The 26463-nt window shown below is 49.8% G+C and overlaps 1 protein-coding gene across 4 annotated transcripts; it reads left to right on the top strand.

The window, feature by feature from the left end:
- Positions 1–418: 418 nt before the first annotated feature.
- Positions 419–15388, top strand: RCN3 (reticulocalbin 3). 4 transcript variants are annotated; one of them, XM_066271544.1, is made up of 7 exons: positions 419–546; positions 958–1205; positions 4275–4477; positions 5778–5950; positions 9273–9333; positions 13885–14084; positions 14818–15388. In XM_066271544.1, the coding sequence occupies exons 2-7, from the start codon at positions 964–966 to the stop codon at positions 14923–14925; spliced, it is 987 nt and encodes a 328-aa protein (XP_066127641.1). In that variant the 5' UTR covers positions 419–546; positions 958–963; the 3' UTR covers positions 14926–15388. The 4 variants fall into 4 exon arrangements, with proteins under 4 accessions (XP_066127641.1, XP_066127640.1, XP_066127639.1 ...); XM_066271543.1 differs by having other exon boundaries at positions 431–546; positions 941–1205; XM_066271542.1 differs by having other exon boundaries at positions 452–559; positions 941–1205.
- Positions 15389–26463: the final 11075 nt, after the last annotated feature.

The raw sequence follows: 26463 nt of genomic DNA, 5'->3' as shown, positions 1-26463 counted from the left end.
TATATACCAAGTCATATATTTTTCATTTATAAATTTCAGAAATATTTACTGAATTCCTATACTGTGCAAAGCATTTTGAGGAGTTCTTGGCTAGAGTCTTGACAGGACTGGTGGAGCGGCAAACCTGTTCCCTCTACAGGCAAGAGGATTGCTCCTCTGGCCCCTGGGTTCCCTTCTTTTTCAAACTATGCTGACAAAGGGAAAGATAAAAGTAAATCTCCCATGGAGCTTTAGAGTTACAACAACTGGAAGTTGTTGGGCACGGCGCCCCGAAGCTTCCCGGGAGTTGTAGTTTGCCTCGGCCGCGTCACTTCGGCGTCGCCCACCTCGCCTGCCCTAGGAAGGGGAGAGGCGGAACCTCGTGGGTCTTCCTTTCCTTTGTGGACGTGGCGAGGGGCGTCCGCTGCCGCCTGAACTCTCTTCGGCTCCGCCCCTTGGGGGGGTCCTCCTGAACTTATTGGTCTGGGGGCGGGGCCTGGCTGGAGAGCAGCCAAACTGGGCATCTTTTTTGGAGAACTCGAAGTGGAGCCTGAAGAACGCAGTGAGGTTGGATAACCTGGTAAACGGGGACGAGGGCGGGGGGCCGGCCCAAGGAAGACTTTTCAGATCCTCTCTGGTAGAGGTTAGAGTCCAGGGTGAAAAGGACGCCCAGAAGCTTGCATGATTTTTCTCTTTTATCTACGACCCTGACCCACACTTTACGTGGGAAGTACGCCACGTCTCCCACTTGAATTCCTCCACTTGTGGCTCTGGGACCCCTTTGGGACTCCCTCAGAAGATTCAGCCCCCAAAGCTGGTTTTTACCTCCGAGAACCCAGACCTCCTCTTTCACCCCAGCCCAAAGCCTAAAACTTTGAGGCCAACTACCATCTCTAGGTCTCCCATCCCCCCAGTCTTCTGTCCGATCTTTCTCTTTTTCCCTGTGACCCCTGACTTCTAGCCTCCGCCACTCCTCAGGGATTGATGATGTGGCAACCATCACTTCTGCTGCTGCTCTTGCTGTTCAGGCACAGGGCCCAGGGGAAGCCCTCCCCTGAGACTGGCCCTCATGGCCAGGGAAGGGTGCACCAGCATGCTCCCCTGAGCGAGGCCCCTCATGATGACGCCCACGGGAACTTCCAGTACGACCACGAGGCTTTCCTGGGACGAGAAGTGGCCAAGGAATTCGATCAACTCAGCCCAGAGGAAAGCCAAGCTCGTCTGGGGTAGGAGACAGATGGGGTCTGGAAGATTCAAGGTTGTAATTTAAAACAGGGAGGTCAGGGGAGGCCTAATTGAGAAAGTTTTATTTGGGCCATATGGGAGTAGCATTCCAGGCAGAGGGAAATGTAAATGCAAAGGCCCTGAGACAGGAGTAAAGTAAGCAAGGAATAGTGAGGCTGCTGTGCCTGGAGCCCAGTGAGCAAAGGGGAAGGGAAATGTTGGCACAGAAAGAACAAAGTGATTGTGCAGGGCTTTGGGCCATAGTGAAGGTTTTTTTTCTTTTTTAGGTGAGAGAAGGGGAGATAGACTCTCACATGTGCCCTGGGCCAGGATCCATTTGGCAATCCCCATCTGGGGCCAATGTTCAAATCAGTCAAGCTATTTTTAGCATCTGAGGCTGACTCTGGGACCAACCCAGGGCCGATGCTCAAACCAATCGAGCCACTGGCTGCAAGAGAGAAAGGGGAGAGAGGGTCGGAGAGAAGCAGATACTCACTTCTCTTGTGTGCCTTGACCAGGAATCAAACTGGGATGTTCATACACCGGGCCGATGCTCTATATACTGAGCTGACTGGCCAGGGTCCACAGTGAAGATTTAAGCCAAGGGTCCCCAAACTATGGCCCGCGGGCCACATGCGGCCCCCTGAGGCCATTTATCCGGCCCCGCACTTCAGAAGGGGCACCTCTTTCGTTGGTGGTCAGTGAGAGGAGCATAGTTCCCATTGAAATACTGGTCAGCCTCACCAGGCAGTGGCACAGTGGATAAAGCATCAGACTGGGATGCCGAGGACCCAGGTTCAAGACTCCGAGGTTGCCAGCTTGAGCGCGGGTTCATCTGGTTTGAGCAAGGCTCACCAGCTTGGACCCAAGGTCACTGGTTTGAGCAAGGGGTTACTCCGTCTGCTGTAGCCCTACGGTCAAGGCACATATGAGAAAGCAATCAATGAACAACTAACGTGTCGCAATGAAAAACTGATGATTGATGCTTCTCCTCTCTCTCCGTTCCTGTCTATCTGTCCCTATCTATCTCTCTCTCTGACTGTCTCTGTAAGAAAAAAAAAAAGAAATACTGGTCAGTTTGTTGATTTAAATTTACTTGTTCTTTATTTTAAATGTTATATTTGTTCCCATTTTGTTTTTTGTTTTTTTTGTTTTTTTTTTAAATAAATTTTTTATTTTTATTTTTTTAAGTGAGAGGAGGGAAACAGAGAGAGTCCCATAAGCAAGCCACCCTGCAATCAGTCCCGTCTGGGGCAATCAATCCCTTCTGGGACTGATGCTCGCAATGCTCTAATTAGTCTAGCTACTTTTAATTTATTCATTTTAGAGAGGAGAGAGAGAAGGGGGGGAGGAGCTGGAAGCATCAACTCCCATATGTGCCTTGACCAGGCAAGCCCAGGGTTTTGAACCGGCAACCTCAGCATTTCCAGGTCGACGCTTTATCCACTGCGCCACCACAGGTCAGGCCCATTTTGTTTTTTTTTACTTTAAAATAAGATATCTGCAGTGTGCATAGGGATTTGTTCATAGTTTTTTTTTTATAGTCCGGACCTCCAATGGTCTGAGGGACAGTGAACTGGCCCCCTGTGTAAAAAGTTTGGGGACCCCTGATTTAAGCTTTTCTCTGAGTAAGATAAGAGCCATGTGAAGGTTTTAGAGGAAGGATGAGGATGTGAGCTGACTCAGGTCTTAACAGAATCTTTTTGGTTGCCATTTGGGGAACAAACTATATAGAGCGAGAAACAGGGAGCCCATTGAGGAAGCAACGGCAGTAGTCCAGGTGGACTACTAGGGACGATGGTGCCTAGACCAGGTTGGAGATAACCATGGTGCCAAGTCTCTGGCTGGGAGAGTGTGCATAAATGGGGTTGGGTGAAGGAGGGATAAGGGAGGAAAAGCAATGAGAGGCTAACACATTTGGCATAGCACTTACTGCAATGCCAGGCACTGTTCAAAGGGCTTTACAAGCATTAACTAATATATTTATTGCCTATTGTTCTACTACATATTTATCCCCATTTTACAGAGTGGAGAACTGAGGCACAGAGACGTTAAGTGACCTGCCCATAGTCACACAATCAGTAAGAGGAGGCTGCAGAATTTGAACTTAGACTATCTGGCTAAAACCTCAGGGTAGGACCTGTGAGTCCTGGAAACCGAGGGCCAATCCCAGCCGAGTGCCTGGGTCGGGAGGGGGCAGCTGGGCCTACTCAGATTCAATCCTGGCAACTGGGTCGGAGGGGCTTAGGAACAGTTACAAAAAAGGCTTTTTGAGTGGTCCATTAGCGGTTTGGCAAGGACCCAAACCGGTGACGGGGGTGGCCAGGGTAATGGGAAGGGGCCTGGGGGCCTACAGGTGAGACCTGAGAGGAGTGTGACTTCGGGCCTACTAGGGTTTGACATGGGGGGGGGGGGGCGCTGGCGGAAGCCAAGCCTGCGGGGTTGCAGATGGTCCTAGGTCAGTGTCTGATAACGGCTGGAAAAGATAGGGGACAGGGCGTGGGGCAAGAGTGGAGGGAGAGGGGCCTAAAGTTGAGCGGCACATCCAGGGAGGGGCAGAGCAGAAAGTGGGATTAAAAGGGAGGGTCCTAAAACTGGCAGTCGGGGGAGAGGAGAGGATATGGGACGGGACCTGAGACGGCGAGAGGTCTGTGGCCTTGGCAGTTGTAGTTCAGAGGTAGTCTTGGGACAGGAGTCCTGAGGGCCAGGGGTGCACTGTGACAACCCTACCCCTAGCCCTCGTTGCAACTCGGACTTCCCCTAGAGATGGAGCACGTGCAGGGTCTAGGGGCGAGGCCAGTGCGGAGAATGTGGTTCTGGGTTGTTAGGTTCTTCCCTCATCTGGGCATGTGGTGGGCCGCAGCCCCAGCCATAGGCCCGGGGGTTGAGAGGGCGGAGCCTACATAGGCGCGGTCTTAGGATTGACATGTGCCTCCCCCAGTTTGTGGGCAGCTTTTGGAGAGCAGTTTAGCCCTGATGTGCCTCGAGGGGGCGGGGCTCTAAGTGAGGGGGCGGGGCTTGGGCGGAGGGGGCCGCCCCCAGACTTACTTGTGTTCTGCCCCCGCTGGCAGGCGCATCGTTGACCGCATGGACCGTGCTGGGGACGGGGACGGCTGGGTGTCGCTGGCCGAGCTCCGCGCGTGGATCGCACACACACAGCAACGGCACATACGGGACTCGGTGAGCGCGGCCTGGGACACGTACGACACGGACCGCGACGGGCGTGTGGGTTGGGAGGAGCTGCGCAACGCCACCTATGGCTACTACGCGCCTGGTATGCAGCGAGACCTTGACCCTACTCCTCACACACACCGTGACCCTGACCGTTTTGATCCCTCATCCTGAGAACCTTTAGCGGCTAAAGTTTAACCCATTAGCCAGAATCCCTTGACCTCTACCCTCTGGTCCTTGACCAGGGTCTACCCACTTTTAAGACCCCGATCACCCTGAAATCACCAATCCCTGATTACTGACTTCTCGTTCCAGCATCCACAACCTCTATAACCCTAGGATCAGGGGATTTCAGATCCTTGACAGGAGATATGTACTTTCCATGCCCCTGACCTCTCATCCTGAGAACTCCAAAGCCATTTACCTTGCCCGCTGACTCCCTGGGTTCTCTCCTCCTAGTCCCCATGCCCCAGCCTTAGGCACCCACAGCTCTTATTCTGTCCTTCCTGTACCCTCACCCCTGCCTGTCCCTCATATATCCCCAGAGGTGTCTTTTCATACCCAGAGCTTACCCTGACCCTCTGCTGCTCACAGACTCCCCATGACTCCCCTGGGCCCCCTGTAGAGAGTCCCAGCTCCTCAACTCCATCTGGCCCACCCCTCTGACTTTGTTTTTCTGCATTTTCTGCCCTGACCAAATGGATTTGCCATTTTCCTGAACTCACCACATTCTTCAAACCTCTACACTCTGCACATACTGTTCCCTCTGTCGAAAATGCCTTTCCCCTACTCTCTGTCCAGCAACCTGAGGCAGTATAATCTACTGCATCAGAGCATGACGTGGGGGCCCAATGGCCAGTGTTAATTCCAAGTCCATCATTCCAGGCTGTATGATCTTGGGCGAGATATTTCCTTTCTGGGAGTCAGGGTTTTTTTTAATTTTTTTTTTTTTTTTTTATTCATTTTAGAAAGGAGAGGGAGAGACAGAGAGAGAGGGGAGGGGGGAGGAGCTGGAAGCATCAACTCCCATATGTGCCTTGACCAGGCAAGCCCAGGGTTTCGAACCGGCGACCTCAGCATTTCCAGGTCGACTCTTTATCCACTGCGCCACCACAGGTCAGGCGGAGTCAGGGTTTTTTTCATAAAATGAGAATGAACAAAAAAACTCTACTTGCTTTTTGTGTGGGTTAAATGCAATATTGTAGGTAAAGAGCTTAGCCTATAATAAACTCTTACTACAATGTAGCAAATGTATGCAAATAAGAATATATGTTATGTATCATTAATTCAGTAAAGGTTCTTCCTTCCCTGACCCCCCAAGTTAGATCCTTTTGTCTTTCTTTTCAATGTGCCTGGTGTTACCTCCATGAAAGCACATCTCACCGAGCTCCCTCCTTTCCTAGGTGAAGAATTTCACGATGTGGAAGATGCAGAGACCTACAAGAAGATGCTGGCTCGAGATGAGCGGCGTTTCCGGGTGGCTGACCAGGATGGGGACTCGATGGCCACTCGGGAGGAGCTGACGGCCTTCTTGCACCCAGAGGAATTTCCTCACATGCGCGACATTGTGGTTGCCGTGAGTGAGGGCCACCCTTCCAGTGCTTACCTTGGGATTCCAGTCACCTGGTCTTCTGGCATGTTACCAGGAAACCTGGGCCACAAATGCCAATCAATGGAGGGTGACATCTTCCATCCACCCTGTGCCCACCAGAGCCACTATTAGTGGAAGGATTTATATGTACTTCTACTATGCCTGACTCTTCTAAAATTACTTTAAAAAATGTAATTATATGTATTTTTCAAATAGGTAACATATTGATGTGGTTAAACACCCAAAAGATGCAAAAAAGGTGAACAATCTTCTTTCCTTGCGTGTCCCTACCCTGTCTCCCACAGTCCTGTCTCCACGGCTAACCCCTTTCTTGTGTCTAGGGCAATGCTGTTAGGATCAAGGGCTCTAAGGCCAGAAGGCCTGGGTTCAATTTCCAGCCCTGCTTCTTCCTGGCTGTGTGACCTTGGGCAAGTTATTCAACCTCTTTTGACATGAATTTCCTTACCTGTAAAATCAGGGTACTGATAATGATCCCGTGGAGGACACCAGAAGGGTGGTTGTAGGGACTAGCTGAGTTCATACATGTAATACTGTAAAACTGGCCTGGGGTAAATGCTCATTACATCATTTTATAACATGTCAGTACAGCTACAGGATAGGACTTGCTGGATCAAAGGAGGTCAGAGAGGAGAGATGTCATTAACCTAGGTTCCTCAAACCGCTTATACTTCCTATCCTATAAGGCCCAACATCCCTCTTTAAAAGCAGATAATGTGTAACACCTTTCTCTTCTCCTGAGTTAAGATTATTTAACAAACCCTGACTGAGCATGTCTTATGTGCCAGGTACCCTTCTAACTCCTTTACCTGCTTCACCTCAATTTATTTATTTATTTATTTATTTATTTATTTATTTATTTTAGTAAGAGGAGGGGAGATAGAGAAACAGACTCCTGCATGCGCCCTGAGATCTACCTGGCAACCCCCATTTGAGGCTGATGCTGGAATCAGCCCAGTTATCCTCAGCTCCTGGGGCCAACACTCAAACCAATCAAGCCACTGGCTGTGAGAGGGGAAGAGAGAGAGAAAGGGGAGTGTGTGTGTGGGGGAGAAGCAGATGGTCACTTCTCATGTGTGCCCTGACTGGTGATTGAACCTAGGATGTCCACATCCCAGGCAGATCCTATTTACTGAGCAAACCGGCCAGGGGATCACCTCAATTTAACTGTCATGGCAACCCTATGGTGGTGGCCTATCATCTTCGTTTTACAGATAAGGAGACCTTGGCACAAAGTGACTTTCCTAAGATCACCCAGATGAGAAGTGGCACAGCCTGGATTTGTACCTAGACGATGGAATCCCCATGGTCTCAACCAGGGGTCAGCAAACTAGAACCTGTGGCCAGAGCCAGCTCACAGATTGTTTTTGCAAATAAAGCTTTATTGTCACACAGCCACACCCATTTGTTATATATGCTACAATTGCAAAGTTGAGTCAGTTCACCAGAGACTATACAGCAGGCAAAACTGACCATGTTTACTCATTGGCCTTTCATGGAAATGTTTGCTGAGCTCTGGTCTCAACTCTGCTGCCATCGCGCATGTTCGCGGACAGTGAGCAACCTTCCCACATGCAAGATTTCAAAACATGACTCTGAGCCTCAACAGTACTATAGGAAACACTAAAGGAAGTCACTTATAATAAATAACAGAAATTTCAATATGTAAGTGTTGTAGAGTTATTAGATCCAGCAAATAACTTAGGACATTTAATTACATTTGCATTTATAATAGCAACTAATATGAGCAACAAATCATATTTTAAATTTATTGATTTGAGAGAGAGAAACATCTATTTGTTGTTCCACTTATATATGCATTCATTGATTGGCTCCTGTATGTGCCCTCACTGGGGATCGAACCCATAACTTTGTCATATCCAGATGACACTGACCAACTGAGCCACCTGGTCAGAGCAAGTTTTTTTAGTGTAAGTGTATACCACGCAGTATTTGGGACATATTATTACTAAAATATTATATATCTGGAACCGAAGTAACTCAGCATCCTGTACTTTAAGTATGTCCCAAATATTGTGCAGGACAGACTTATACTAAAGAATTATTTGTTGTTCATTTGAAAATCAAATGTAATTGAGAATTCTGAATTTTAGCTTGACTTTGCTAGAAGACATAGTGGAGTGTCAGGTGCCTGCATCACCTTACAGGGAGTGAGTTTGAATGCGGAGGTGGGGAACAGAAACAGTTTGCTCAAGAAGTGAAGGGAAAAGCAGAGGTGTCAAGTGGAGGCGGATTTAATGGCGGGCGCACCCTGGGCCCCGACTTCTGAAGGGCTCTGCAAAACCCCAACTTTACACTTTTTTCTAATGACACCAAGTTTGGTTTCATATGTGCAATTTTAACATGAATAGTACGTAATATTTTTTATTTATTTAAAAATATGGTTAACATGTACTTTTATGTTCCCTGTCTCTCTTTTTTTTTTTAAGGGGCCCAATATTTTCTTCTGTGCCTGGGGCCTCAACTGACCTTAATCTGCCTCTGGTATCGAGGGTGTGTCAACATGGTCCACTAAGTATTAGAATTTTTATATATTTTTTTATTTTATTTATTTTTTATTTTTTGTATTTTTCTGAAGTTGGAAACAGGGAGGCAGTCAGACAAACTCCCACATGCGCCTGACCAGGATCCACCCGGCATGCCCACCGGGGGCAATGCTCTACCCATCCAGGGCATTGCTCTGTTGCAACCAGAGCCATTCTAGCGCCTGAGGCAGAGGCCACAGAGCCATCCTCAGCACCCGGACCAACTTTGCTCCAATGGAGCCTTGGCTGCAGGAGGGGAAGAGAGAGACAGAGAGGAAGGAGAGGGGGAGGGTGGAGAAGCAGATGGGCGCCTCTTCTGTGTGCCCTGGCCAGGAATCGAACCCGGGACTGCTACACGCCAGGCCAACGCTCTACCACTGAGCCAACCGGCCAGGGCCAAGTATTAGAATGTTTAAACAAACTGGATTATGGCCCTGGCTCTGCCTGTTAAAGGAAAAGAAGCTTCTGCCCTGGGGCATGAGAAAGTTGTTAGGGATATGGGACAGCTCTCCTGGTTTTCTGGGCTCACCCATTAAGTGCAGATAGGGCCTGCATCATTATAGCACCCCAGAAAGCCCCCAAATTCCCCGCATGTCTCTGGGGAGAGTTATACCTTGTTGAGACTGCTTTAATGCCTGGCCTCACACCCACTCCAGAATGAAACCCCCTAAGAGAACCTAATATCCTGCCCCTGGGGGTCTGTTCCCCCTTGGGAGCCAACCCCAAAACCTTTTTCTCCTCAGGAAACCCTGGAGGACCTGGACAGGAACAAAGATGGCTACATTCAAGTAGACGAGTACATTGGTGAGTAGCACCTGAATTCCTCTCTGAGGAAGTCTGCCCCCACCCGAGTCTGGGTGGCAATCCAATGCATTATCACCGTAAAGAGCAAAAGCCCTCCGAAGTGGAGGCAGGGGCACTGCTAAAGTTTATGCATCTGGCCTGACCTGTGGTGGTGCAGTGGATAAAGCGTTGACCTGGAAATGCTGAGGTCGCCAGTTCGAAACCCTGGGCTTGCCTGGTCAAGGCACATATGGATTTAATGCTTCCAGCTCCTCCCCCCTGTCTCTCTCTCCTCTCTCTCTCTGTCTCTTTCCCTCTCTCTCTCTCTCCTCTCTAAAATGAATTAAAAAAAAAAGTTTATGCATCTACCAAATATTTATTGAGCACCTACTATGTACCAGGTCCCCAAAGCATTTATTCATCACCCACTGTATACCAGGCCCACCAAATTTTTTTTCTTTTCTTTTCTTTTTTTTCTGAAGCTGGAAACAGGGAGAGACAGTCAGACAGACTCCCGCATGTGCCCGACCGGGATCCACCTGGCACGCCCTCCAGGGGTGACGCTCTGCCCACCAGGGGGCGATGCTCTGCCCATCCTGGGCGTCGCCATGTTGCGACCAGAGCCACTCTAGCGCCTGAGGCAGAGGCCACAGAGCCATGCCCAGCGCCCAGGCCATCTTTGCTCCAATGGAGCCTTGGCTGCGGGAGGGGAAGAGAGAGACAGAGAGGAAAGCGCAGCAGAGGGCTGGAGAAGCAAGTGGGCGCTTCTCCTGTGTGCCCTGGCCGGGAATCGAACCCGGGTCCTCCGCAGGCTAGGCCGACGCTCTACCGCTGAGCCAACCGGCCAGGGCCCCACCAAATTTTTATTAAACACCTATGATAGCTTGACCAGGTGGTAGCACAGTGGATAGAGCATTGGCCTGGAATGCAGAGGACCCAGGTTTGAAACCCTGAGGTCGTTGGCACGAGAGTGGGCTCACCAGCTTGAGTGTGGGATCACTGGCTTGAGTGTGCGATAATAGACATGACTCCATGGTCACTGGCTTGAGCTCAAAGGTCGCTGGCTTGAGCCCAAGGTCGCTAGCTGAGCAAGGGGTCACTCGCTCTGCTGTAGCCCCCTGGTCAAGGCACATATGAAAAATCAGTCAATGAACAACTAAGGTGCTGCAACAAAGAATTGCCGCTTCTCATTTCTCTCCTTTGTCTGTCTGTCCTTATCTGTCCTTCTCTCTCTCTCACACACAAAAAAACACCTACGATAGACCGGGGCCAGGAAATCTAATACCTTTAGTATGCCAGACTGAAAAAGCATATATCAAGCACCTACTGTGTGCGAGGACCAAGAAGCATTTAATGAGCTTGGTAGTGACTGAGGTTATAGCACAGACCATCACACACCAGGTCATTTCCTGGGAGGGTCTGGAGTTTCTACAAAATCAGGGCCCAAGGACTGTGTCTGCTTGTGATGGGAAGTCAAGGAGTTTGTCTTGAACCTGTATTTACATAGAAAAGTGTAAGCATCTTTGTTACTCAGAATATTGGGGAGCCCTTGTGACACCTCCAAATATCACTGTAGCCCTGCCTCTGTCCTTGCCCTCAGTAGGCAAGGAATTTAGTTAAGGGGAAAGCTTTTAGGTATAGAATTGCTAAAAGATTGAACACATTTTTCTGTAGAATGTTTTTATGGAACAAACCTGTAGGCAGGATCTTTTTCTTTTTTTTCAAGCAGGGCGATAATTTCTTTCTAGTTTAATTTATTGGGGTGACACTGGGTAACAAAATTATACAGGTTTCAGGTACACAAGTATATAACACATCTATACATACACTGCATTGTGTGTTCACTGTCCCGCCCAAGTAAGACATTGTATTTTAAGCACAATTTTTTTTTTTTTGGTCAAGAAAGAACTTGAACCTGACCAGGTGGTGGCACAGTGGATAGAGCATCTGACTGGGACATGGAGGACCCAGGTTCAAAACCCTGAGGTCGGCCCTGGCCGGTTGGCTCAGCAGTAGAGTGTCGGCCTGGCGTGCGGGGGACCCGGGTTCGGTTCCCAGCCAGGGCACATAGGAGAAGCGCCCATTTGCTTCTCTACCCCCCCCCCTTCCTTCCTCTCTCTGTCTCTCTCTTCCCCTCCCGCAGCCAAGGCTCCATTGGAGCAAAGATGGCCCGGGCGCTGGGGATGGCTCCTTGGCCTCTGCCCCAGGCGCTAGAGTGGCTCTGGTCGCGGCAGAGCAACGCCCCGGAAGGGCAGAGCATCGCCCCCTGGTGGGCAGAGCATCGCCCCTGGTGGGCGTGCCGGGTGGATCCCGGTCGGGTGCATGCAGGAGTCTGTCTGACTGTCTCTCCCGTTTCCAGCTTCAGAAAAATACAAAACAAAACAAAAAAAAAAAACCCCGAGGTCATCAGCTTGAGCATAGGCTCACCAGCTTGAGCGAGGGGTTGCTGGCTTGAGCCCAAAGGTCGCTGGCTTGAGCAAGGGATCACTCACTGTGTGGTAGCCTCCAGTCAAGGCATATATGAGAAAGCAATCACTGAACAACTAAGGAGCTGCAATGAAGAATTGATGCTTCTTATCTCTCTCCCTTCATGTCTGTCTGTCCCTATCTGTCCCTTGCTCTGACTCTCTTTCTGTCTGTGTCCAAAAAAAAGAAAGAAAGAAGGAACCAAACCCTGGCCAGATAGCTCAGTTGGAGCATCAACCTGGAGTGCAGAGGTTGTCAGTCCAATCCCCGGTCAGGGCACACAGAGGAGTAGCTTGATGTTACTGTCTCTCTCTTTCCCTGCCTCTCAAAAAAAAAAAGTAAAGAAAGAAAGAACTGGAGCGTCACAGCAGTTGAATCACAACAGTAGCTGACGCAGTCTGTGGGCACTGTGGTTAATAGCTCACAAGTGCATCTAGTCCCCACATCCACCCTGGGCGATGGTTATTGCCCCACCTTACAGATAGGAAGCTGAGGCCCTGAAGGAAAAACACTTCGCTAAGGTCACTGGCTAGTCAGGTGAACATGACTTGCGTCCAGGCAGGAAGACCTCATGGTTCTGCCCTAACACCCAGGCTGCGGGGTCCCTAGAGGGCTCTAGGGACAGAGATGTGGGCAGAATCCCAGGATCCCCCAAAGAAATATAATTCTGCACCGCTGGATGGTGCGGGGAAGGGCACTAATGAGGAGTCCTGAGGGGCACTGCGAGTCCTAACCCAGGCTGAGCGGGTGGGTGTCCAGGGAGATGAGAGAGTTGTGGGGTTCCCTGTATGGGCTCCAGCCTGGCCTGGGGTGGCACAGTGTCTCTCTCTTTCTCCCCCTTACTCTCTCTTTAAAATCAATAAATACAATTTTTAAAAAAAGACTTAAAAAGCTTTTTATTTATTGATTTTTAGAGAAAGGAAGGGAGAGAGAGAAACTGATTTGTTGTTCCACTCTTTTTTGTGTGTGTGTGATAGAGACAGAGTCAGAGAAAGGGACATGTAGGGACAGGCAGGCAAGAAGGAAAAGAGAAGCATCAGTTCGTTGTGGCCTCTTGGTTGTTCATTGATTGCTTTTCCATATGTGCCTTGACTGGGGGGCTTCAGCAGAGCGAGTACCCTGTGCTCAAGCCAGCGAGCTTGGGCTTCAAGCCAGCACCCATAGGGTCATGTCTGATTCCACACTCAAGCCAGCACCCATAGGGTCATGTCTGATTCCACACTCAAGCCAGCACCCATAGGGTCATGTCTGATTCCACACTCAAGCCAGCACCCATAGGGTCATGTCTGATTCCACACTCAAGCCAGCGACCCAGTGCTCAAGCTGGTGAGCCCGCGCTCAAGCCGGTGACCTTGGGGTTTCAAACCTGGGTCCTCTGTGTCCCAGTCCAATGCTCTATCCACTGCACCACTGCCTGGTCACGCTGTTGTTCCACTCGTTTATGCATTCATTGGTTGATTATTTTATGTGCCCTGACCAGGAAACAAACCCACAACCTTGGTGTATGGGGTTGATGCTCTAACCAGCTGAGCTTTCTGGCCAGGGCAGGAAGACGTTCTGTGCTAATTATCATGGCTTTGTGTCTGGTGTAAAAGGCTTGTCAGGTTGTAATGTACAGGAAATCTATCTGTGGGTTTCTCCACGGCAGCCCCTGGGGTGAAGAGTTTTGTAGACATTTCAAATAATTGGAAAAAAGAAAGGCTCCAGCAATCTTCAGGGAGGTTCTTAGAGTGAGGTGAGCTTTATCATATCTCCTGTCACCTCCCCAGAAACATGTTCACTCATCCTTTCTTCCTACGGAGTGCACACTGTGTGCCAGGTACTGAGCCACATGACGCACACAGTATTTCATTTGGATATCAAATCGCTCATTCAGTAGATCAATGAACTGATCAAGCAAGTCAATTTCATGTATAGCATAATGATCACCTGTAAATCGAGTGTTGTTATTAATCCCATTTAAACAGCAGAAAGTGAGGCTACAGAGAGAGAAGGGAGTGGCTGGGATCTCTTGATGAGAAAATGTCAGAGCCAGGATGAGAGCCTCTGCTGGCTCCGCTGGTCTGGGCACGGGCCCTGAGCCGCTGCCTCTCACCCTGACCCCAGCGGACCTGTACTCTGCGGAGCCTGGGGAGGAGGAGCCGACCTGGGTGCAGACCGAGCGGGAGCAGTTCCGGGACTTCCGGGACCTGAACAAGGACGGGCGGCTGGATGGCAGCGAGGTTGGCCACTGGGTGCTGCCCCCTGCCCAGGACCAACCGCTGGTGGAGGCCAACCACTTGCTACATGAGAGTGACACGGACAAGGTGCCGATGGGGCCCACAGACCAGCGTGGGGGGGAGGACGTGGCCTGGAGCTGCCAGGGTTCCTGTTTGGTGGAGAAAAGGACAGAGAGACCTTGAGAAAAGGACAGAGAGTCAAGGAAAGAGAGACTGTGAACCAGAGAGAAAGGGCAATAAAGACCCACAGAGAGATGCCCTGGCCGGTTGGCTCAGCGGTAGAGCGTCGGCTTAGCGTGCGGAGGACCTGGGTTCGATTCCCGGCCAGGGCACACAGGAGAAGCGCCCATTTGCTTCTCCACCCCTCCGCCGCGCTTTCCTCTCTGTCTCTCTCTTCCCCTCCCGCAGCCAAGGCTCCATTGGAGCAAAGATGGCCCGGGCGCTGGGGATGGCTCTGTGGCCTCTGCCTCAGGCGCTAGAGTGGCTCTGGGCGCTAGAGTGGCTCTGGTTGCAATATGGCGACGCCCAGGATGGGCAGAGCATCGCCCCCTGGTGGGCGTGCCGGGTGGATCCCGGTCGGGCACATGCGGGAGTCTGTCTGACTGTCTCTCCCCGTTTCCAGCTTCAGAAAAATGAAAAAAAAAAAAAAAAACCCACAGAGAGGGAGATGGAGACCCGAGAGAGAGAAGGACAGACCCATAGAAAGGGGGACAGGGACCCAGAGAGGGAGACAGAGACCTGAAGGGTCATACTTAGGCTCAGAGAGGGGTCTCACATGCAGGGTACTGAGTTCCTTGCTGACTTCTGACCTTCCATCCAGGACGGACGTCTGAGTAAGGCTGAGATCCTGGGCAACTGGAACATGTTTGTGGGCAGCCAGGCCACCAATTACGGCGAGGACCTGACACGTCACCACGACGAGCTCTGAGCCTCAGCGCGCCCACCACAGCCTTGTGGCCCCATAGGACGACCTGAGGAGGAGCCCCAATGGCCAGGTGCTCCCTCCATCTTCGACCCTGCAGGATGCAGACACAGCCCATGGTGTCCCCTGTTCCTGGGCTCTTATGGACCCACTTGGTCAAGATCTCTTCCTGAGACACCTCAGCCCTCTCTGCCCTCACCACTGCACCCCACTCCAGGGTCTCTCACAGACCTGAGGAGTGAGGGACCACCCATTTCTCACTGGAAGAATCTCCCAGCTCAGTCCATGGCCCCCAACACCACGCTCAGCCTCCGAGAGCCTCCATCGACCACACAGCTCCAAATCTGAGCCTCATACGATAGACCAGAAACACTCCCCTGCCAGCCTCAGCTCAGAGCTTGCCCACAGGCATCACCCCCGAACACCTCCTCTGTGAGGGAGGCAATAAAATCTAGTGCTGGGGCCTCAATTATGTGTCTCTCTGAGGGGTAACAGGAGCCTTAGGGAGGAATTGGGAGCTGCAACTGGGAGAGAAACATGCTAGGAGTTTGGGGGAATGTGGACTGAAGGAGGGGGCAGGGCATTTGAAGAGGGGGCTCTGGGTGTTGGTAGGGTTTGAGGGCATTCCTGAGGATGAAAAATTAAAGTAGCAGCCTGGACCCAGCAATCAACAAGGTGAGAGTGGTCCCAGTAGAGGGAACAGCACATGCAAAGGCCCTGAAGTAGGAGTGGGCCTGGTGTATGTGAGGATGACCGAGGAGGCCAATGCGGCTGGAGTGGAATGAGGGAGGAGAGGGAACCAGGATCATGTCACCATGGTCCCAGTATGATGGGGCAAGATAGAGGCAGAAACCTAAAATACTGGAACCTGACCAGGTGATGGCACAGTGGATAGAGCATTGACCTGGGACACTGAGGACCCAGGTTCAAAACCTGGAGGTCTCTGGCTTGAGTGTAAGATCATAGACATGACCCAATGGTTGCTGGCTTGGCTTGAGCCCCTCAGTCAAGGCACATCTGAGAAGCAATCAATGAACAACTATGGTGCCGCAACTAGGAGTTGATGCTTCTCATCTCTCTCCCTTTTTTTTTTTTTTTACAGAGATAGAAAGTCAGAGAGAGGGATAGATAGGGACAGACAGACAGGAACGGAGAGATGAGAAGCATCAATCATCAGCTTTTTGTGGTTTTTTTTTTTGTTGTGACTCCTTAGTTGTTCATTGATTGCTTTCTCATATGTGCCTTGACCACAGGCCTTCAGCAGACTGAGTAACCCCTTGCTTGAGCCAGCAACCTTGGGTCCAAGCTGGTGAGCTTTTGCTCAAACCAGATGAGCCCACGCTCAAGCTGGCGACCTTGAGGTCTTGAACCTGGGTCTTTCCTATCCCAGTCCGACACTCTATCCACTGTGCCACTGCCTGGTCAGGCCCCTGTCTGTCTTTTTCTTGCTCTTTATCTCTCTCTAAAAAAAAGAAAAAAGAAAGCTGAGTTGGCACAGGGACTAAAGGGTGAGAATGACAGGCATTTGTTCCTCCAGGGCCCTAAGACCCCTGGTTAAATCTTCTAGCGTTGAACAGCTTAAACTTCTCACAGCAATTCCACTCCAGGTAGCTCTGGAGTGGAAATTAAAGTCACCAAAATAAGGGTCATAGCATCTTTAATCAAAATAGTCGCAAACTGGGAACAAGCCATGTGCTCATCCACAGAAGGGTTAAGTGCATGCAGGGCCTTCGCCCAGGGGAAGCCAGAGCAAGGTGGAGGGGTGGCCTCATACCCCCACACCCCCAGTGGCACGGAGGAGCTGGATGCCCAGGATCACATGCCACATGATTCCATTCACAGGAAATTCAAAAACGGGCAAAACTAACATGGATCAGAAGTCAAGCTGGGGCTTCCCCTTGCTGAGGAGGACTGGCGTGGGCCTGAGGTGGTTATGGGGGGCTGAGTTTGGGCTGGGAACGGCTTCCTCGGGGTGTTCAGCCTATAAACATTCACCCCACTGTCCACGCAGGAGGTGTCCACCTTTACGCGGGATACATTTCAAACATTTGCTTTCAAACAAATCCCCCTGATTTTTAGGGCAGTGAAACGATTCTGTATTCTGTATGATGCTGTAATGGAGGACAACTGTAATTTTACATTTGTCAAAACCTGCAGAAAGTGCCACACAGAGAGTGAACCTTCAGTATTGATGCACTTCAGTTAGTAATGTATCAGTATTGGCTCACCAATGATAACAAAGCACCTATTAATGTAAGATGTTAATAATGGGGGAAAGTGGGAGTGGGGTGAGGGGTATATGGGCACTCTGTATTTTCTACCAATTTTTCTGTAAACCTAAAACTGCTTTTAAAAATAAAGCCTGACCTGTGTTGGCGCAGTGGATAAAGCGTCGACCTGGAAATGCTGAGGTCACCAGTTCGAATGCTGGGCTTGCCTGCTCAAAGCACATATGGGAGTTGATGCTTCCAGCTCCTCCTCCCTTCTCTCTCTCTCTGTCTCTCCTCTCTGTCTCTCCTCTCTCTCTCTCCCTCTGTCTCTCCCTCTCCTCTCTAAAATGAATAAATAAAAATTAAAAATAAATAAATAAAAATAAAGCCTGGGCCCTGGCCAGTTGGCTCAGTGGTACAGCGTCGGCTTGGCGTGCAGGAGTCTCGGGTTCGATTACCAGCCAGGACACACAGGAGAGGCACCCATCTGCTTCTCCACCCCTCCCCCTCTCCTTCCTCTCTGTCTCTCTCTTCCCCTCCCGCAGCCGAGGCTCCATTGGAGCAAAAGATGGCCTGGATGCTGGGGATGGCTCCTTGGCCTCTGCCCCAGGCGCTAGAGTGGCTCTGGTCGTGACAGAGCGACGCCCTGGAGGGGCAGAGCATCGCCCCCTGGTGGGCAGAGCATCGCCCCCTGGTGGGCGTGCCGGGTGGATCCCGGCCGGGCGCATGCGGGAGTCTGACTGCCTCCCCGGTTCCAGCTTCAGAAAAATACAAAAAAAAAAAAGAAAAAATAAATAAATAAAGCCTGCTAGCCCTGGCCGGACAGTTCGGTTGGTTAGAATTTCGGTCCAAAGCACCAAGCTTGCCAGTTTGAACCCCGATCAGGGCACATACAGGCACTGATTGATGTTCTTTTCTCTCTCCCTCTCTGGCTAAAAATCAATCAATAAAAATAAACAAATAAATAAATAAAGCCCACTAAAAGCATTATAAGCAACTAAAATTAAAAAAAGGAAATCCCCTTGTCTTGGCTGGTTGGCACAGTGGTAGAGCAACGGCCCTGTGTGTGGATGACACCTCCAAGGTTGAGTTCGTGTCAGGGCACACAGGAGAAGCACCTATCTGTTCTTTCATTCCTCTCCCTCTCACTTCTCTCTCTCTCCCTCTCTCTCCTCCCCTCCTGCAGTCAAGGCTCGATTAGAGCAAGTTGACCCTGGGTGCTGAGGATGGCTCTGGTTGCAATGGAGCATGGGCACCAGATGGGCAGAGCATTGCCCCCTAGTGGGCTTGCCAGGTGGATCCTTGTTGGAGCGCATGCAGGAGTCTGTCTCTCTGCTTCCCCTCTCTCACTCACAAAAGAAATCCCCTTTATAGGTTAAGTCATAGATTTCCCTGTATTTGATGATTTTTGTTTTTCTTCAGGGAAGCGGGAAGAGATGCAAATATCATAGGGTGAGACTGTAAACCTATATATAAAGCAGCAATCTTCAACTAGTGTGGTGCAGAATTTTTTTTAAAGATTTTTTTTAAACTTTTTAAAAATTTTTTTATTTATTCATTTTAGAGAGGAGAGGGAGAGACAGAGAGAGAGAGGGGAGAGACAGAGAGAGAGAAGGGGGGAGGAGCTGGAAGCATCAACTCCCATATGTGCCTTGACCAAGCAAGCCCAGGGTTTCGAACCGGCGACCTCAGTATTTCCAAGTCGACGCTTTATCCACTGTGTCACCACAGGTCAGGCTTGCAAGAATTTTTAAAAAATGTTTGTTGTATTGATTTTAGGGAGAGAAAGAGAGGAAGGGAAGGAGGGAGAAAGAGGAACATTGATCTGCTCTTTTTTTTTTTTTCTTTTAATTTATTGATTTTAGCCAGAGAGGAAGAGAGAGAAAGACAGGAATATCAATCTGTTCCTGTATGTGCCCTCACCACGGATCGAACTGTAAAACAGTGCTTTGGGCCAATGCTCTTACCAGTGGATCTATCCAGCCAGGGCTGATCTGCTTTTTGTGTGTGTGTGTGTGTGTTTTTCTGAAGCTGGAAACAGGGAGAGACCGTCAGACAGACTCCCGCATGCGCCCGACCAGGATCTACCCGGCACGCCCACCAGGGGGCGATGCTCTGCCCCTCCGGGGCGTCGCTCTGCCGCGACCAGAGCCACTCTAGCGCCTGGGGCAGAGGCCAAGGAGCCATCCCCAGCGCTCGAGCCATCTTTTGCTCCAATGGAGCCTCGGCTGCGGGAGGGGAAGAGAGACACAGAGAGGAAGGAGAGGGGGAGGAGTGGAGAAGCAGATGGGCGCTTCTCCTGTGTGCCCTGGCCGGGAATCAAACCCGGGACTTCTGCACGCCAGGCCGACGCTCTACCACTGAGCCAACCGGCCAGGGCCTGATCTGCTCTTTTATATGACCTGAATGGGGATCAAACCAGCAACCTCTGAGCTTTGGAATGATATTCTAACCAACTGAGCTATCTGACCAGGGCCTGCAAGAATTTTTTTAAACATGCAATACCTGACTATTTACTCAGGAGCACTGACCTCTTTTCCCTTAAATTATCAAATTAAAAAAATGACAACAAAAAAAGAAAAAAATTTAACAACAGCGAACACAATAGCTGTTTACTGTGGAATCAAGTACTATTTTTTTTTTGTCAGATTGACAAAAATATATTTTTGGGTGTGCTGCAGAAGTTCAGTAATTAGTTAATATGTGCCATGAGATGAAAAAGATTGAGCCTGACTTCTGGTGGCGCAGTGGATAAAGTGTCGACCTGGAACGCTGAGGTCGCCGGTTCAAAACCTTGGGCTTGCCCAGTCAAGGCACATATGGCAGTTGATGCTTTCTGCTCCTCCCCCCTTCCTCTCCCTCTCTATCTCTCTTCTCAAACATGAATAAATAATTTAAAAAGAAAAGAAAAGAAAAAGATCGACTATCACTGCTATAGCCCTGGCCAAGTAGCTCAGTTGGTTAGAGTATTGTCCTGATACATCAAGTTTGCAGGTTCGATCCCCAAATAAGAATCAACCAATAAATGTATAAATAAGTGGAACAACAAATCAATGTTTTTTCCCCTCTCTTTCCCTTTCTCACTCTCTAAAATCAATAAATTTTATAAAATTGAAAAAAGAAAGTGCTGCTATAGACCAATGTGAGGAGAACTGACATCTTAATGTCTTCCAATCCATGAATATAGTATATGTTCCCTTGATTTAAGTGTTGAAATTCTCTCAGCAATGTTTTATAGGTTTCAAAGTAAAGGCATTATATCTATTATTAAATCTACTTCTAAGCCTTGACCAGTTGGCTCAGTGTGAAGCATTGGCCTGGCATGTAGATGGCCTAGGTTCAAACCCCAGTCAGGGCCTGACCAGGCAGTGGTGCAGTGAATAGAGCGTCAGACTGGCATGCGGAGGACCCAGGTTCAAGCCCAGAGGTTGCCAGCTTGATTGTGGGTTCATCAAGCTTGAGCACAGGCTAACCAGCTTGAGTGCAGGGTCACTGGCTGGAGCAAGGGGTCACTGGCTCAGCTTGAGCACCCTGGTCAAGGCATGTATGAGAAGCAATCAATGAATAACTAAAGTGCTGCAACTACAAATTGATGCTTCTCATCTCTCCCTTTCTGTCTATCTCTACACTTTTGTTAGAAAAAATTTTTTTAAAAGCCCAGCTAGTCCTGACTAGATATCTCGGTTGGTAGAGCAGCATACCCAAGTGCAGAGGTTGCCAGTTTCATTCCTGGTCAGGGCACATAGAGGAACAGCACTATGTTTCTCTCTCTCTCTCTCTCTCTCTCTCTCTCTCTCTCTCTCTCTCCTATCCCGTCTTCTCTTGTTGAAATAAACAAATAACATTTTAAAAAATTTAAAGAAGCCTAGCTAACTCTAAAAACAGTGAACTGAGCCTAACCAGGCGGTGGCGCAGTGGATAGGGTGTCGGACTGAGATGCAGAGGACCCAGATTCGAGACCCTGAGGTTGCCAGCTTGAGCGCGTGCTCACCTGGTTTGAGCAAAGCTCACCAGCTTGAACCCAAGGTCGCTGGCTCGAGCAAGGTGTTACTTGGTCAAGGCATATATGAGAAAGCAATCAATGAACAACTAAGGTGTCACAACGAAAAACTGATGATTGATGCTTCTCATCTCTCTCCGTTTCTGTCTTTATCTATCCCTCTCTCTGATTCTCTCTGTCTCTGTAAAAAACAAACAAACAACAATAACAACAAAAAACAGTGAACTGGGCCCTGGCCGGTTGGCTCAGCGGTAGAGCGTCGGCCTAGCGAGCGGAGGATCCGGGTTCGATTCCCGGCCAGGGCACACAGGAGAAGCGCCCATTTGCTTCTCCACCCCTCCGCCGCGCTTTCCTCTCTGTCTCTCTCTTCCCCTCCCGCAGCCAAGGCTCCATTGGAGCAGAGATGGCCCGGGCGCTGGGGATGGCTCTGTGGCCTCTGCCTCAGGCGCTAGAGTGGCTCTGGTCGCAATATGGCGACGCCCAGGATGGGCAGAGCATCGCCCCCTGGTGGGCAGAGCGTCGCCCCTGGTGGGCGTGCCGGGTGGATCCCGGTCGGGCGCATGCGGGAGTCTGTCTGACTGTCTCTCCCCGTTTCCAGCTTCAGTATAAAAAAAAAAAAGAAAAAAAAACACAAAAAACAGTGAACTGAAATTTGAGCTAAAAATTCACAGGCGAGACAAAGTTTACAGAGATTAAAGTTTGAGTCCAACCGGAAGATTGTATTTTTGTATTCTAGAAGCAAGAAATTGGAATGTAAAGTTAAAAAACAATTTCATTTACAACAATATAAACATATTTAGAAATATAACTTTATTTTTTATTTATTTATTTTTTACAGAGACAGAGAGTGAGTCAGAGAGAGGGATAGACAGGGACAGACAGACAGGAACAGAGAGACGAGAAAAATCAATCATTAGTTTTTCATTGTGCATTGCAACACCTTAGTTCAGGGGTCCCCAAACTTCTTACACAGGGGGCCAGTTCACTGTCTCTCAGACCGTTGGAGGGCCGGACTATAAAAAAAAACTATGAACACGGCCCTGGCCGGTTGGCTCAGCGGTAGAGCATCGGGCTGGCGTGCAGGGGACCAGGGTTCGATTCCCGACCAGGGCACATAGGAGAGGCGCCCATTTGCTTCTCCACCCCCCCTCCCCTCCTTCTTCTCTGTCTCTCTCTTCCCCTCCCGCAGCCGAGGCTCCATTGGAGCAAAGATGGCCCGGGCGCTGGGGATGGCTCCTTGGCCTCTGCCCCAGGCGCTAGAGTGGCTCTGGTCGCGGTAGAGCGACGCCCCGGAGGAGCAGAGCATCGCCCCCTGGTGGGCAGAGTGTCACCCCTGGTGGGCCTGCCGGGTGGATCCCAGTCGGGCGCATGCGGGAGTCTGTCTGACTGTCTCTCTCCGTTTCCAGCTTCAGAAAAATACAAAAAAAAAAACCCCACAAAAAACAAAAAAAGAAAACTATGAACAAGTCCCTATGCACACTGCACATATCTTATTTTAAAGTAAAAAAAACAAAACTGGAACAAATACAATATTTAAAATAAATAACAAGTAAATTTAAATCAACAAACTGACCAGTATTTCGCCTGACCTGTGGTGGCGCAGTGGATAAAGCGTCGACCTGGAAATTTGAGGTCGCCGGTTCAAAACCCTGGGCTTGCCTGGTCAAGGCACATATGGGAGTTGATGCTTCTAGCTCCTCCCTCCTTCTCTCTCTCTGTCTCTCTCTCCTCTCTCTCCCTCTCTGTTTCCTCTCTCCCTCTCTCTCTCCTTTCTAAAAATGAATAAATAGGCCTGACCTGTGGTGGTGCAGTGGATAAAGCGTCGACCTGGAAATGCTGAGGTCGCCGGTTCGAAACCCTGGGCTTGCCTGGTCAAGGCACATATGGGAGTTGATGCTTCTAGCTCCTCCCCCCTTCTCTCTCTCTCTGTCTCTCCTCTCTCTCTCTGTCTCTCCCTCTCCTCTCCAAAATAAATAAATAATAAAAAAAAATTAAAAAAAAAATGAATAAATAAATTAAAAAAAAAAAAAAGAAAAGAAAACCCTTTAAAAAAAAAAAAAAAAACTGACCAGTATTTCAATGGGAACTATGGGCCTGCTTTTGGCTAATGAGATGGTCAATGTGCTCCTCTTACTGACCATCAATGAAAGAGGTGCCTCTTCTGGAAGTGCGGCGGGGGCCGGATAAATGGCCTCAGGGGGCTGCATGTGGCCCGTGGGCCGTAGTTTGGGGACCCCTGCCTTAGTTGTTCATTGATTGCTTTCTCATATGTGCCTTGACTGTGGACCTCCAGCAGACCGAGTAACGCCTTGCTGGAGACAGCGACCTTGGGCTCAAGCTGGTGGAATTTTTGCTCAAACCAGATGAGCCTGCACTCAAGCTGGCAACCTCGGGGGTCTCAAACCTGGGTCCTCTGCATCCCAGTCCAACACTCTATCCACTGCGCCACTGCCTGGTCAGGCGAGATAATTTTTTTAAAAGATTCTTGTTGATTGACTTTAGAGAGGAGAGAGAGAGAGAGAGAGAAAGAGGGGAGGAGCAGGAAGCATTGACTCGTAGTAGTTGTTTTTTTTGTTTGTTTATTTGTTTTTTTAATTTTTCTGAAGTTGGAAACGGGGAGGCAGACAGACTCCCGCATGCGCCCAACCGGGATCCACCCGGCACGCCCAGGTGGCGATGCTCTGTTGCAACCAGAGCCATTCTAGCGCCTGAGGCAGAGGCCATAGAGCCATCCTCAGTGCCTGGGCCAACTTTGCTCCAATGGAGCCTTGGCTGTGGGAGGGGAAGAGAGAGACAGAGAGGAAGGAGAGGGGGAGGGGTGGGGAAGCAGATGGGCGCTTCTCCTGTGTGCCCTGGTGGTTTTTTTTGTTTTTTGTTTTTTTTTTTACAGAGACAGAGAGAGAGTGAAAGAGAGGGATAGATAGGGACAGATAGACAGGAACAGAGAGAGATGAGAAGCATCAATCATCAGTTTTTCATTGCAACACCTTAGTTGTTCATTGATTGCTTTCTCATATGTGCCTTGACCGCGGGCCTTCGGCAGACTGAGTAACCCTTTGCTCAAACCAGCGACCTTGGGTCCAAGCTGGTGGGCTTTGCTCAAACCAGATGAGCCCACGCTCAAGCTGGGGACCTCAGGGTCTTGAACCTGGGTCCTCCCGCATCCCAATCTGATGCTCTATCCACTGCGCCACTGCCTGAGACCTCAGCATCCAGGTCAGCACTTTATCCACTACACCAGTGGTCCCCAACCCCAGGGCTGCGGACCGGTACCGGTCCGTGAGCCATCTGATACCAGTCCGCATAGAAAGAATAAATAACTTTATTATTTCTGTTTTATTTATATTTAAGGCTGAACGATGTTTTATTTTTTGTATTTTCTAAAGTTGGAAACGGGGAGGCAGACAGACTCTCACATGCGCCCGACTGGGATCCACCTGGCACGCCCACCAGGGGGCGATGCTCTGCCCATCTGGGGTGTCGCTCTGTTGCAACCAGAGCCATTCTAGCGCCTGAGGCAGCGGCCATGGAGTCATCCTCAGCGCCCAGGCCAACTTTTGCTCTAATGGAGCCTTGGCTGTGGGAGGGAAAGAGAGAGACAGAGAGGAAGGAGAGGGGGAGGGGTGGAGAAGCAGATGGGCGCTTCTCCTGTGTGCCCTGGCCGGGAATCAAACCTGGGACTCCTGCACATCAGGCCGACACTCTACCATTGAGCCAACCAGCCAGTGCCTGATGTTTTATTTTTTAAAAATGACCAGATTCCCTCTGTTACATCCGTCTAAGACTCACTCTTGATGCTTGTCTAGTAAGTTCGACAATTATATTTAAAAATACACAGTTTTGCCTTGGCCGGTTGGCAGTGGTAAAGCGTCAGCCTGGCATGCAGGAGTCCCAGGTTCGATTCCCAGCCAGGGCACACAGGAGAAGAGCCCATCTGCTTCTCCACCCCTCCCCCTCTCCTTCCTCTCTGTCTCTCTCTTCCCCTCCCGCAGCCAAGGCTCCATTGGAGCAAAAGTTGGCCTGGGCGCTGAGGATGGCTCTGTGGCCTCTGCCTCAGGCACTAGAATGGCTCTGGTTGCAACAGAGCGACACCCCAGATGGGCAGAGCATCGCCCCCAGGTGGGCGTGCCAGGCGGATCCCAGTCGGGCGCATGCAGGAGTCTGTCTGACTGCCTCCCTGTTTCCAACTTCAAAAAAATACAAAATAAATAAATAAATTAATTAATTAAATAAAATAAAAATACCGCAGTTTTTACACCAGTCACATAATTTTATTTTGTGCATTTATCCTTCCCACCCTAAAGGCAGGTCCATGAAAATATTTTTTGACATTAAACCGGTCCGTGGCCCAAAAAAGGTTGGGGATCACTGCACTACACCACCACCAATCAGGCTAGGCCAGTGGTCGGCGAACCACGGCTCACAAACCACATTGCATTCTTTGACTCCTTGAGTGTGGCTCTTCCACAAAATATTATATGTGGATGCTACCTCGATAAGGAATGTACTTACTTATATAATTTAAGTTTAAAAAATTTGGCTCTCTCCTGACCAGGCACTGGCACAGTGGATGGAGCGTCAGACTGGGATGCAGAGGACCCAGGTTCAAGACCTTGAGGTCGCCAACTTGGGCGCGGGCTCCTCTGGTTTGAACAAAGCTCACCAGCTTGAGCCCAAGGTCGCTGGCTCGAATGAGGGGTTACTTGGTCTGCTGCTGCCCCACAGTCAAGGCACATATGAGAAAGCAATCAATGAACAACTAAAGTGTTGCAAGGAAAAACTGATGATTGATGCTTCTCATCTCTCTGTTTCTGTCTGTCCCTATCTATCCCTCTCTCTGACTCTCTCTCTGTCTCTGTAAAATAAATAAATAAAAATAAAAAATTTGGCTCTCAGAGAAATTTCAATTGTTGTACTGTTGAGATATTTGGCTCTGTTGACTAATGACTTTGCTGACTTCTGGGCTAGGCGAATTTTTTTTTAAAGAGGAGGGAGATAGAGAGACAGACTTCCGCATGTGCCCTAACCAGGGTCCACATGGCAAGCCCCATCTGGGGATGATGCTCGAATCAACTGAGCTATCCCTAGTGGCTGAGGCTGACGCTCAGACCAATAGAGCCACTGGCTGAAAGAGGGGAAGAGAGAGAAAAGGGGGAGAATTAGGGGCAGAGAAGCAGATGGTTGCTTCTCCTGTGTGCCCTGAGTGGCAATTGAACCCAGGAGGTCTGAATGCTGGGCCAACGTTGTGTCCACTGAGTCAATGGCTAGGGCCTAGGTGAGCTTCTTGAAGTGTACCCCATGCATCTGGTTCAGGGTCAGCTAGATATTTGAGCA

The sequence above is a fragment of the Saccopteryx bilineata genome, chromosome 3 (assembly GCF_036850765.1).
Source record: "Saccopteryx bilineata isolate mSacBil1 chromosome 3, mSacBil1_pri_phased_curated, whole genome shotgun sequence".
Classification (NCBI taxonomy): Eukaryota; Metazoa; Chordata; class Mammalia; order Chiroptera; family Emballonuridae; genus Saccopteryx; species Saccopteryx bilineata.
Note: the sequence above shows the minus strand (reverse complement) of the source record. Positions and strands in the feature narration are given on the sequence as shown.

Bases quoted from the DNA above. Each gene is read 5' to 3' on its own strand.
- RCN3 (XM_066271544.1), top strand. From the start codon at position 964: ATGATGTGGCAACCATCACTTCTGCTGCTGCTCTTGCTGTTCAGGCAC. The intron at 4,478-5,777 runs GTATGCAGCGAG...CTCCTTTCCTAG, and splicing joins CTATGGCTACTACGCGCCTG to GTGAAGAATTTCACGATGTG. The intron at 9,334-13,884 runs GTGAGTAGCACC...CCCTGACCCCAG, and splicing joins TCAAGTAGACGAGTACATTG to CGGACCTGTACTCTGCGGAG.